The 13315-nt window shown below is 36.9% G+C and overlaps 1 protein-coding gene across 1 annotated transcript in view; it reads right to left on the bottom strand.

Annotated features, from left to right (window-relative positions):
- The window catches only part of LOC144636227 (polycystin-1-like protein 2), a 35011-nt gene extending 28834 nt beyond the window's left edge, over window positions 1–6177 (bottom strand). The window contains exons 1-2 of the mRNA XM_078495383.1: window positions 6091–6177; window positions 5957–6014 (exon numbers count right to left, since the gene is read on the bottom strand). Coding sequence (XP_078351509.1) covers window positions 5957–6014; window positions 6091–6102 — 70 coding nt within the window. The 5' untranslated portion in view covers window positions 6103–6177. The remainder of the gene's footprint in view (window positions 1–5956; window positions 6015–6090) is intronic.
- Window positions 6178–13315: the final 7138 nt, after the last annotated feature.

The raw sequence follows: 13315 nt of genomic DNA, 5'->3' as shown, positions 1-13315 counted from the left end.
TCTGTTCAACGTGCCCATACATTGCTCTGTAAAAATTAAATAAATGCCATTAAATAATTCTACGGCTCGAATATTACACCTTTCAGTCTATAATTTGGCATGAAGTATCTCTGTACGACTCTTAATAACCCTACATTTTTGTTTTTGATAAAAAATTTTCAAGAGTTGAGAAATTTGCGATGCTATGATGTTCCTATACATTGCTCTGTAATTATGTAAATCATCTCTGTGATTAAATAATTCTCGCTCGAATATTACACCTTTCATTCTAAAATTTGGCATGAAGTATCTTTGTATGACCCCTAACAACCCTACATTTTTGTTTTTGGTGTGGATCTTTCAAGAGTCAAGAAATAAGCAATTCTGTGCAACGTGCCCATACATTGCTCTGTAATTGCATACATTTAAATCATTCGCTACGCTTGAATATGATTGCAACATGCAGTGCAGCCAGAATTTGGTGGAAATTATCTCTGTACGACAAGCTAAAACAAAGCGATTATTTAGTGTTTTGCTTACTCATAACCGAGTAATTAAACATGTTTTTTTTATCGCGTCCAAATATGATATCAAAATATAGAAAAAAATACTCCGTACCATACAAAGTTACGATAGCTCAGTTGGTAGAGAACACTTCTACAGAAGTTGTATATGCCTTGGGCGTTGGTTCAAATCCAAACGGAAGCTATTGTTATTCTTTTTCTTTTTTTTTTTTCATTACGAGTAAAAGTCTATCTTGAGCGTGTCGAGCAAACGTCTTGCTTATATATTTTCTTAAAACTTGCTTACATTTATTTTAATTGGCAAGACGGTTCAGTTTTTTTAATCTTGAGTGTGTGCGGGCACATCTCATTGCTTAAATTGTTGGTTAAATGCATCAAAAGTTTAACTTACATTTATTGTTTACATTGAGTTGTTTCGTTTGACGGAGTAAAGGGTCGCTATGCGAGCGAAATTCTCGATCGTATATCTTTATCTTAATCAGTTTGCTGGGCAAAAAGCCAACTGTGTGCGTCCAGCAAATATTCTACACAATACAATAGGCCATTTCCGAGTTAACCTTTGCCTCTGTTTCAAAAAGAGTCTACGTGCGAAACCATTCAAATGAAAATGAGTTTGATTTGCATGAAAATAGACCTGTAGATGAAACTAATTTTCATTTGAAAGTTTTCGCACGTAGACTCGTTTTGAAAAAAGAGGCAAAGGGTAACTCGCAAAAATGGTCTATTCCTTTGTTTACTAGGAAGCTTGGAGCTACGTTGTTTGATGTAAATAAATAAAAAAAAAATAAATAAAAAAAAATAATTACACAAACAAGATATAAAATAAATAAAATTAAATAATTAAGTCGATTAAATAATTCTACGGCTCGAATATTACACCTGTCGGTCTAAAATTTGGCTTGAAGTATCTCTGTATGACTCTTTATAACCCTACATTTTTGTTTTGGATGAAATTTTTTCGAGTGCCGAGAAATTAGCAATTCTGTTCAACGTGCCCATACATTGCTCTGTAAAAATGAAATAAATGCCATTAAATAATTCTACGGCTCGAATATTGCACCTTTCAGTCTTAAATTTGGCATGAGTTATCTCTGTATGACTCTTTATAACCCTACATTTTTGTTTAGGATGGAATTTTTTTCGAGTGCCGAGAAATTAGCAATTGTGTTCAACGTGCCCATACATTGCTCTGTAAAAATTAAATAAATGCCATTAAATAATTCTACAGCTCGAATATTACACCTTTCAGTCTAAAATTTGGCATGAAGTATCTCTGTTTGACTCTTAATAACCCTACATTTTTGTTTTTGATAAAAATCTTTCAAGAGTTGAGAAATTTGCGATTCTATGATGTTCCTATACATTGCTCTGTAATTATGTTAATCATCTTTGTGATTAAATAATTCTACGGCTTGAATATTGCACCTTTCAGTCCAAAATCTGGCATGAAGTTTCTCTGTACGACTCTTAATATCCCTACATTTTGGTTTTTGGTATGGGTCTTTCAAGAGTCAAGAAATTAGCAATTCTGTGCAACGTGCCCATACATTGCTCTGTTACTGCATATATTTAAATCATTCCCTACGCTTGAATATTATTGCGACATGCAGAGTAAAATTTTGGTGGAAATTATCTCTGTACGATAATCTCAAACAAAGCGTTTTTTAGGGTTTTGCTTACTCATAACCGAGTAATTAAACATGTATTTTTTTTTAAAGCGCGTCCAAATATAATATTAAAATATACAAAACAAAACATTCTTTACCATACAAAGTTACGATAGCTCAGTTGGTAGAGAACACTTCTACAGAAGTTGCGTATGCCTTGGTCGTTGGTTCAAATCCAAACGGAAGCTATAATTATTCTTTTTTTCTCATTTGTTTTTTTTTTTTAAGTCAGTACGCCGTTTTATTTAAAGTTTAAAGGTTGAACAAACGCAACAGTAAATTTTGCTATTTCAGTATGTTGAGATCGAACGCCGGCTATTTCATTGAGACTTTAACCGCTGATGTCAATCCCAAAAAATTAGAACGCTTGTAGTGTGGAAAAAAAAAACACCACCGAGAAATCAAGCTATGCGAGCGAAATTTTCGTTCGTATATCTTTATCTTAATTTTGTTGGGCAAAAGTCCCAAGTGTGTGCGTCCAGCAAAAATTGTACACAATTTGATCCCTTTGCTTACTAGGAAGCCAGGAGCTACGTTGTTTGATATATAAGTGGTTTAGGGCCACTATCGTGCATGTTTAGAAAGTTAACGACTATCGACTATCAGATAATATAAGCGAAATTTCTTCAAAGTAGGAGCGAAATTAAACACTTGGAAAAATAAACACACTCCTAAATTTCAAAGACATGCTTCGGACACTCCGTATCCATTATCAGTGTGAAGATGTTTCTTTACAAATATGACATTTACACGGGCACACGTCTCAAAGAGGATATCCCCCTCTGTATTGTCTCTGTGACACTCCCCGAAAAGGTAGTACCGCTCTACTTTTCCTCTTTCATGGATGTGGCGTTCACAGTATTTTCTAACTACATGTAATATATATATAAACGGATGATCTCGAAGAGCCAATAACAGTGAAATAATGTTAAATGTTATAACCGACCACGAAAGTCACAAAAATGATTGTCACTATCTTGTTTGTGCGGTTGCCCCTAGATAAATAAATAAATAAATAAATAAATAAATAAATAAATAAATAAATAAATAAATAAATAAATAAATAAATAAATGGGAATTTGCAGTGGCACTTCCGCATTGTGGCTCTTCGTCCAATGTTCCCCATCGAATTTGAATTTAGCTGTGTTGATTTTTTGCGGAGGGTGGAAAACCAGAGAACCCGGGGAAAAACCCACGGAGGGAGGACGAGAACCAAGAACAAACTCAACCCACATATGACGCCGGGTCCGGGAATCGTACCCGGACCACAATGGTGGGAGGCGAGTGCTCTCACCACTGCGCCTGACAGTTCGACTAAGGAAAAATTTGAAGGACTGAACGAACCTCTACGCCATCTTGGGAGCGAGAAGACGTGGATATGATTAAAAGGGGTTGTTTGCGTAGTATGCAGAGATTCTTTGTAAATTGTCCTGAATAAAATCAGCAGTGCTCAATATAATCGCTTAATTCATCTCAACAGACATAATATTTTGAATACAATGCAATGGCTTTATTAAATCTCCTTAAAAAGGGCTTTTAAAGAATCATTTGAAAAGAGAAAATAAAGAAATACAGCTACATGCCATCAAATAGCTCAACACAAGTGAGACATTACATAGAAATTCTGCAAAACTTTTGGACTAAAGAACAGTGCGGGTGAAGCGAAAGGAGCAGCAAGAAGTCAACACACCATAAGCCTGCAAGCAAACAAGAAGACGTCATAACAACTAAGAAAGACACGGTGAAACGAAAGATTTAAGTAGTGTACACCTAGTATGAATAGGAGCAGAAAGCACAACCGTGGGAACAAAAAGGGGAGAAAAGATGAACAGAACAGTTTTAAGAAATTCTTTGACAAAAGGAAAGACTAGAAAATCCATCACGTCACAAGTACATAGAACATCACCCCGAGCGTTAAGAACATCAGTCATAATTTTAAAGTTTCTTTCTTGTTTTCATTTCCGTATCCATCGTCGATTTTTTTTTCTTCGCTTCCTCAAACTAAAACAATCACCTGAGTTTAAGGAACCACATATTTTACTACGTGGTGGCTCGAGACTTGCTGCCCGTCTTATACTTCATGGAGAGGCGACAAATACCGATAACGATAATGATGATGACGAATTCATTGAATTGATTTAAGATACTGCAGTCCGCGAACCAACACTAGACGAAGTCAGAGCAGCAAAAGAAAGACGGCAGAAAGAGAAAGCCCCAGGAATCGATTTCACCACGGCCGAGTGTTAAGCCGGGCATTTTTGAGAAATAAAATACATCAACTGTGGAAGAAAATATAGAGGCACTAAAAAACCTCCAAAAAATTGGTAGAGGGGGACTTGTCATCAGGCTGGCGAAGAAGGAAACAGAAGAACTGGCGGGACATAGCCCCACTGTCTGTCAAGGGTAAAGTGTTGGGGACGATTATTATCGACGGCCAGTTAAGAAGCGGAGTTGACTGTAGGCCGACGAACGAACAAGCAAGTTACAGAAAGGGAAGAAGAAAAACAGTGAAAAGTCTTCATATTGCCGGGAACATCATCAAACAGCTCAACGAAGGGTGAGTTACGCTGTAGTCTTCGAAATAGATTTCGATTCCATCCTCTAAAAGCCTATGGACCACCATGAAGGAGTTTGGCATTCCGGAGAAGACCGTGGGAATGATAAAACTTCCATGAAGGCTTTCACTGTGCCGTCGAAGGGCAAGGATTATTGTTATTTTATTTCTGATGTGGATAGTAAATTTACATTCATAACCATAATATACATTTCTATGGATTTTTTGGTTTTTGTTTTAATGCCAACAAGACAGCACCTGCCATTCTGTCCATGGTAAAATTGCGCTGACGTTTGCAAAGTGCTAAAATTTTTAGCTTATTCAACTTGACTGACTAAAAAAAAAAAAAAAAAACTTGACTGACTAGCAAATTTCCGTACAGTTTACCTACTTTTGCTCATTCGATTCGTGACGTTAATAAAAAGGGGCTTTGTCACGGGATTTTTGAACAGCCAAAGTTTATGTTTGTGTCGTAGGAAACCTAAAAGTAATGATCCATTTTTTTTAACAATTGCTACTTCAGAGCACTGACACTATTTACAAACGTCTTTGGCTGCTGATGGCTAGGATGGAAATGGGTGCAGCTTAAAACATTAAGGCTAAATATTTCAATTTGTTTCCGCGCGTCTTCAAAAAAAAAATCAATATTTATAGTCGAAGTTTGATTTCTATCCACAAATTAAGGCTATATCTTTATTTAGATGTTCAAAGATAATCATGATGTTTTTCATGGGTTAAGGTAACTACCACTAATTTTAGAACAGTTAAGACCAAAAATCTGCAAAATCACCGTGACATAGCTCCTTTAAAACGCGTTTTTATTTCGCAAAACGAAAGAACTGAAAACTGGATATCGAGCAAAATACTGAGAAACGAAAAGTTTAAAGATTAAAGAGTGTTAAACTCATCTAAAAAATAAGTCAAAAATGAAGTGAAATTTCAATTTATTTATAACATCAAAATAGGGTCATGTGTTCTTTAATTTAAATTCCTTGTATATCATCTTCGAAATAGCTACTGAACCAGTTTAAAAAATTTTGATGTGTGAAGTAATTCAATAAACGGTTTGGTGAATATTGCAGTTATTTCATGGCCTACAGCTGCGATCACACATCAATTCACGTATATTTTTTGGAGCTGGCAACTAAAGTAAAAGGTTGTAAATCTCAATGTTGCGATAAGAAATCATATTTTTAGATAATATATAAGGTATAAGGTATATGCAAACAAACCTGTGCCATATGCTAGGCCTCCACTAGTTACAACCAACAAGCCAAGAAGCCAAAGGTTCTGAAAGTGCAACTCAGTTAATAAGTATCTTGTTGTCTTACCCATGCAAAAAGTATAGAAAAGAAACCGGTTTTACCTTGAGAAACATATTCCTCGCACAGATTAAGACATAAGTAAAATGTTTCCTAAAACGTTCAATGCTTCGTTGTCCGCATCATACAACAGACTAGGTTTAATTTTACTTTTCACTTAGGAGACGAGTAGCCCCACAGAGTTTGTTTGACTGGGTTAACGAAAGTGCATAAAAATTTAATACTTTTTTTTACAAACTTGTTCAGATTATAAGAAAGGAATAATCTAGCAAACTATAACAAAAATACTGAAATTAAAAGAGGTCATGGCAGCAAAGAGCATATATTTAACCCTTGACACCAACAGTTAAGCTTAGATATAGCTGTAACTTTCCTGCCAGTGAATGGAACCCAACTGTGTCACAGTTCAAATCAAGGCTATTCAGCAGTTGTGGCGCTGTTTATTTTTGATATTGTGCAAAATAAAGTTTGCGAATGCTTTTCAATTTTGAGTTTAAGTGCTCAAGAGAGCGAACTGGATAAAACTATGTAAACGAATTTGTCTTTTAACGGATGGACATTGGCTTTGAAAGTGATCGAGCTTCAGATTTTTCTTTACTTATTATGTTGAAACAGGAGACGTCTGGTCGCAAGCTTTTTAATTGAAGTTGCTTCACAACTGTGAACACCACTGTGATTTGTGTCAGTATTGGATACCCGCAGTTCACGTTATTTGTTTAATTACGCATGTTCATTATAACAAACAAACAACCGAAAATTAATCTTGAGTTTGTCTAAGGAGTTCTTCTCTCATCAACACACGTCATTTCATTATCAATGATCACATTGACGCTAAAATTGCCAAAATGAAAGGTTTTACAGCAGACTGCAAATCAGAAGCTTCGTTACTACCATGGGATAGCATAATTTAATTTTTCGATCAGACGATGAGAAACCATACAGGATAAAGATAATTTCTGTGCTGGTCCAAGAAAAGAAATTTTTAATGTACACTAATCCGCCTATTATGACGACTGTTACATTTTCCAGAAGATTCCATTGTAAGGTTTAATTTTCTGAAATTTGAATAGACACTGTTCGGCTTAGCTTTCATTCTCGAGTTAATCAAAGACATTTTTATAAACACTCAACTATCCCAGTTAGTTAAAACAGGAACGACATTAATGAATAAAAAGCTTATGACAAGTTTAAACAAAACATCTCATTGCTTCAAAAAAGCTGTCCCGGGGTGCTTCTTTACTACAAAATTGCACTGGACTATAAATAGAAATCCTATGTCACTTAAATATTCGGTTAAATATATTTTCTCCTCTCGAATACGCGATGGAGGTCTTCTCGCCTTCGGTCCAGTGGCGAATCTAGGGGAGGGACCCAGGGGCCTGCCCCTCCTATTTTTAGAACAAATAGAGGCCCGAAGGGCCGAGAAAATTTTTTTCAAGACGGCCCCCCCATTTTAGTGTCTGGATGATCGTCCCCCCTTATCTAAAAGTCTGTAACCGTCACTGCTGTCTGTCCATAAACAGTTCTACATCTTCTTTTTATTACTTATGCTGCTCACCCCATTCACATCCCTCATTCTCCATTCCTGGTTTTTATATACAGATTCAAATCAACAAAGTGAATGAACGAAGAAGAGTTAAATTTTATTCGTTTAATTTGTAATTAAAGATCAATGAATACAGAGTTTTGTCAGGTATGCACTTAAAGGAGGATAACAGTTTTTGAAAAGGGTAGGAGTCAAGGGAGAACATATATGCGTTTATCATGGCAACGTCAAAAATAATGGACACACAGCTGAGAGGGATGAATAAACAGCTCCGAAAGATTCAGCATCACAGAGAAAAGCTCCTTTTCAAAATTTCGCAGATACCTCGAGGGTAAGGGAGGTGACATCCCCACCTTGTAGGTTAGAAGGTTAAAAATGGCGAACTTAACAATTGAGATCTTGGGCAGTCAATTTATAAGTTCCATTTTATGAAAGAGTCACGTTCGCTGATGAACTTCTTAAGATTTGCTTAATTTAAATTAACATTTGTTTTCAAATAAGCATGCGAAGAAAAACGCCATGGAGTAAAACCCTAAAACATGTCAGCTCAGAGGTTTATCATGTTTAACTCTCTGAACTGGTATAGTAACACACACTGGTTCTCAGAGAGCCTTATACTTCACAAACTGTAATAGGAGGCGATTTGATGCCGACTAATTTCGCAGTCTGTGAACAGAGTATCATATGAGGTCTTTTGTTGTCTGCCGTTTGTAAATAAACACGCTTTTTTATACCGAGACGCGAATATTGTACTGTCACAACTCCCTCTTAAAGTCTTAAAGCTGAGTTTTTCGATATTTGCGGAGTAATGTTCCAAAAGTTCCAATATATTGTCGAAAACAAAAAAATATTCGATCCCCTTCAGCCATACAGTGTAATTTAATATGGCCGCGCCGCTGACAATCGACAACAAAAGCTTTTACTTTTAGATTGTGTCTAATAAGTTACCCTGGTGATTATAATTTAAAATTGCGCAGAACTGCTTTTTTCCGATAATAATCGATAATTATCGTGAATTTAGACTGCAGTGAAGCTAATTTGAAAGGAAGGAATTTGCCTTCAGTACTGTTTCAGTCGATGCGTAAGTATCTTCGGTCAGGCAGCGCTGTTTAATTGTATTTATTTATATTTAATACCGTTTATTTCCCCTTTTGACGTTATTCTATTCCTTGACCATTTAGTGACTCACGTTGTTCTTATTTATTTTCCGTTTAACTATTAGTTACGGGCAACGAAGGAGCAGGCTTCCTAATCTTGTCGTATATAGAAAATATAAAAAAATCGAGAATGCACACAGGAATATCCTTCTCGTCCTGTACTTTTTCTAGCCTGCGTTACAGGCGTAATATATTAAACCCCGGCTAGGATTTAACCAAGGGTTTGGTTTCCTCTGCGGCGCAGGCTAGTACTTTTTAGGAATGCAAGTTTGCTTGATCTGAGTGTCTTTTATACGAAAAATATTCAATAAGGTTTTTTTCAACTATCTGTTTGTCGCGCTGGACAGAGTTGTTCGTACTTATCGAAAGAGGCAGGCGAAGATATAAAGTATTCTGTCCAAAGAAATCTTCGCAGGCACGCATTCTAGTGAGAACTATGAAGAGGGAAAATAGTTAATACACTATGTTTTTTCATGTCAACGTAATGTCAGTTCTGTACTTCACATGCGTTATGATGTGCGAACTGTTTGTCATTATAATAAATGCTAATGTGAGGTAAATAATAAGAGAAGACCATTGCTGCGGTTTGAACTGCCATCCACTTTCAGGTCCTATGTAGATAAGGTTAGGACAGGGTGTAGACTTCTTGTCACCTGCAGGTTTATAAATGGTTGGAGTGGGTGTTCATTGTACTCTTCAGTACTGCATCATATTTATTGCCACTGAATGCATTAAACACAATTACTCCATAAGAATAAGGTACCTAAAAATGGTATATACAAGGCTGAAAATGGAAAAAAAAAACAATTAAAATGAACCGAACATTTTCGACATGTTTGCCATCATCAGAGTTAAAAGGCCGTTTGTAATTTGCATGGTTTTTATACTCAAGTTAATCCCGAAGGGAACAACTGTGCAACGAAGCAATTTACTTGTTTGTTCAAAGTTGAGCTCCTTTTTGGATGATTAGGCCTTCGATGATCTTTCTGTTAAAGTACGATCTTGCCGAACAATGGACTTTCCATTGGAATGAATGACGTAGTTTTTCCAAAAGGTAACGTGCTGTTTCCGAGGTGTGATAGATATTCGAATGTTCCGTTATTCGCACTTCAAGATTTCGCATTGTTCCCCCTACATAGTTTTCTCCGCAAGAACATTCTCCTTCGTAAATAACTTGGGACTTGTGAAGGTTTTTGTCCTTGAGGCTGAATAGGCTTTTGATTTGTCTAGTTTGCCACAGAATTATGAAAATGTACTTGAAATTAGTGAAAGAGTTCAATTTTGAAATAAACTTTTTGCTTGCGATTTCATTCTTCTTGCAGTAGGGGAGTTTTAGGAGAAATTGTGTTAGAGGAGCCCTACACAGAGCCAAAAACATCTCCACTAATCTTGATCGCGACATAAAAAAGGCCACTTTCTCGAATGCTGGTTACCCCAAGAAATTTGTATCCTGCACCATCGACAATTTCATATCGAGCAATTCATCTGAAGATGAGCTCTTTTTTCCGCATTTTCTCTTCGAAGAACGGAAAAAGATTCACAAAATCGCTTAAATTAGTCCATGAGCCAATTCGTAAAAAGTGGCTGGAAAAGCAATTTCGTAGCACCCCCAACCGAACAAAGTTTCCTTGGTACCAAATTAAAGCTAAGGGCCTAGTGTTTTATATTCAACTTGTTTCCAGCCGCGAAAATGGAGCTTAAAGGAAAAAACGAGAGGTTTTTATCAGGGTGTGGGTGGGGATAACTTTAGAACATTCAGGTCGGTATATTATAACAAGGCCCATATCTCCCACCTCATTACACCAAACTTTACTAAACTTGGAGGGATTAAACAATCGATCATACTCTTTAACATAAGGTGCTTTGTAATTAATTAACTGTCACCATAGAGACGGTTGCTAAGGCCTATATAATAAAACAATGACACTTCAAATCCTGAGTTTCAGAATGGAAGTTATATGGTCACGCTTTTAATAAAAGTTGTTATAGCGCAATGAAAGCTATAATTGGAAGAAATGTACAAACTTAACTTCTCCACGAGTTAAAAATCCCTCAGTTAGCAAATATTTCCTTGCATTTTGAGACATTTAGTACCTTAGCAACCATTTGTTTACATGTAGACTTTTGAACAGCTGGGACGTAAAAGTAGTACGATGAGCTGAAATATAGCAGTATTTCAAAAATTATTGCTGTTTGGGTGATCAGTGGTCATAATAAAAATTAAAAATATGGTTGTATCTTACCTTTAAAATGTTAAAATTAAATTTTCGGCAACGTTTCTGTTGCCTTCCTCAGAATGAAATTACTTAAAAAATAAATTTAAAAGTTTAAAACTTCTGACGGTCCCTAAGGGAAACAATTAGTGGCAAATACGCTTTAGGGAAAGACTGGCGTTCATTAACAGCTTCGGTGTTTACTGTGGAATCCAAAGATTTTAAAAATACCGCCTCGTTCCAGTATTTCTACAAAGTTTGGATGAATGTCATATCCAGTAGTCTCCGAGTGCTGTTTTATGGCAGACTTGATTTTTAACTTGATTTTTAACCTTGTAATTAGTTTCATTTGAGGACCTCTCTGAAAACGACGTCATGCGAGGGGAGCCTCCTCTTGAAAGTTTTTTTTATTCTTTTTAGACTCATTATTGCCTCGAGTGCCAGGGTAGTGCTCTGTCCCTCTAGAGTTCCAGGATATTTGACTTTCACTAATGTATACAAAAGGACACGATTTTCATTCCACTTAATATACGATGCCAGTAACTTGGTTGTCATGTGGCTGTTCCTTGGGTTTTCTGAGAACATCGCCAAAATCACCCAATTCGCTGATTTTGTAACCAATTGCACGATTAAAAAAGTAACACGAGAGCATGATCTTCAAAACTCATTTTTTATGGGTGACTGTGGAGTATAGTAAAATGTTATATTGTATATTATAAACAGAGAATTACGATTGCAAAAGTTCCCAATGTTTTTTTTTTACGTTATTCTGTATCTGTGGTTTCTGTGGTTGGTACGTATACTAATTATCAATACTATTATTATGTAATTATCTAATGAGATAATTGCTGATTATTTTTGAATAAGATAGCACAATTTTTGCAGCATCAATAGTGCATGCCATTTGCACAATGTTCGAGTATCATTTTCTTGACTGTGTGTTTCATTTCGAGGGTTTCGGGTGTCCTTGCTGTTGTTTATAAGCTTTGAATATTTTGTATGTACAATGTAGCGTCTTGAACCATATTGCCTGCTGCACAGTGGCTCTACTGTTGTACACAATAATGACTGAACTAAATATTCCTCAAGGAAAACGTGCTCGATCAGTCAATGGTAGTAAACCAAACTCAGTGAGGTAAATGCCTTTGCCACGTTAGAAATGTTAATGGCAATCTGTGTATCTTTAACAATAAGACATATAGAAGTCATTTTAAACCTGTGCAAATCTGGAAAGATGGAGTTTTTAGAGTAATGGAATGATGTTAGAGCGAAGGTCCTAAGGGAGGATATCACAAGAGGTGCTATTGGCCATACACAAATAAAGACCACGCGACAAGAGCTGATAGAAAAAAAGTGAAACTCTCCTCTTAACCAGCAGCACACGAGGAAGTGACCAATGAGCCCGTGCAAACGCGCGTCTGTCAATCTAGTATCTTGGTAACAAATCCTGACAAATGCTACCCTCGACACCCTCACCAAACTGAGGCTGTAAACGTTTACAAATGCAGTGAAATCCAAAGCCGCGGAGACAGGAGGCAGGGATGTAATGCTCAAGGCAGACAGAAATCTCATCGCCAGACTTCTTGTTATTGGTCAGACTCCAGATGAGAATCGCAAGGTATATCAGAGACTTGTTTGCACACCAATAAGGCGCGCTACCTTGGTCTTTAGCAGCACTTAATGGATCACTGCTGGCAAAGACAAACAAAGCCGTTTTGTCTAAGCTGCTGGATAAAAAATAATGTTCCTGTGTTGCCCTCTTCACTACTTTCTACCTTTGTTATCATTGATGCCGTGGCTGTGATTCAGGTAATGACACATGTGCCAGACAATTCCAGTGCATATAGTGCTATTAGCCGGGCATCAGTACCCTGTAATTTCAATCAAAAATGCTGAAAGAAGCAAGCGCAGTCGGGATGGACAGAATGTGGAGATTAGTAGCTCACAGCAACGTTGAATCGCTCACGACAATGGCCGGAAGACATTTCTGAGCACTGGGAAGACTTGCCTGCTTCATTTCCTTGCTTGTGAATGAGCAAGACATTCGTATTCTCACAAGCTAGAAGGACGTGTTGTGTACGTCACAGATGGCTCCTTGGGTACAAGACTTACGGGAAGCGATGGTCGTGTGTTGTCAACGGCAGTACCAGAGCTTTATACCGAGCAGGAAGAACTGGGATGTTTTTGCACGTTCTGGATGCATTCACAATGGTCATCGACAATTGAGTATTTACTCTTCTGATGCAGACGTGAAAGTGCTGGCAAGCCATCATCAAACCAGCAAGAATTGCCATCGTAAGTACGACTCAGAATCATTCTCGAATCGTGGACATTTCCAGTGTCTGCAATCAGT

This window comes from Oculina patagonica, chromosome 13 (genome assembly GCF_052425735.1).
Source record: "Oculina patagonica isolate OP01 chromosome 13, crgOcupat, whole genome shotgun sequence".
Taxonomy (NCBI): Eukaryota; Metazoa; Cnidaria; class Anthozoa; order Scleractinia; family Oculinidae; genus Oculina; species Oculina patagonica.
Note: the sequence above shows the minus strand (reverse complement) of the source record. Positions and strands in the feature narration are given on the sequence as shown.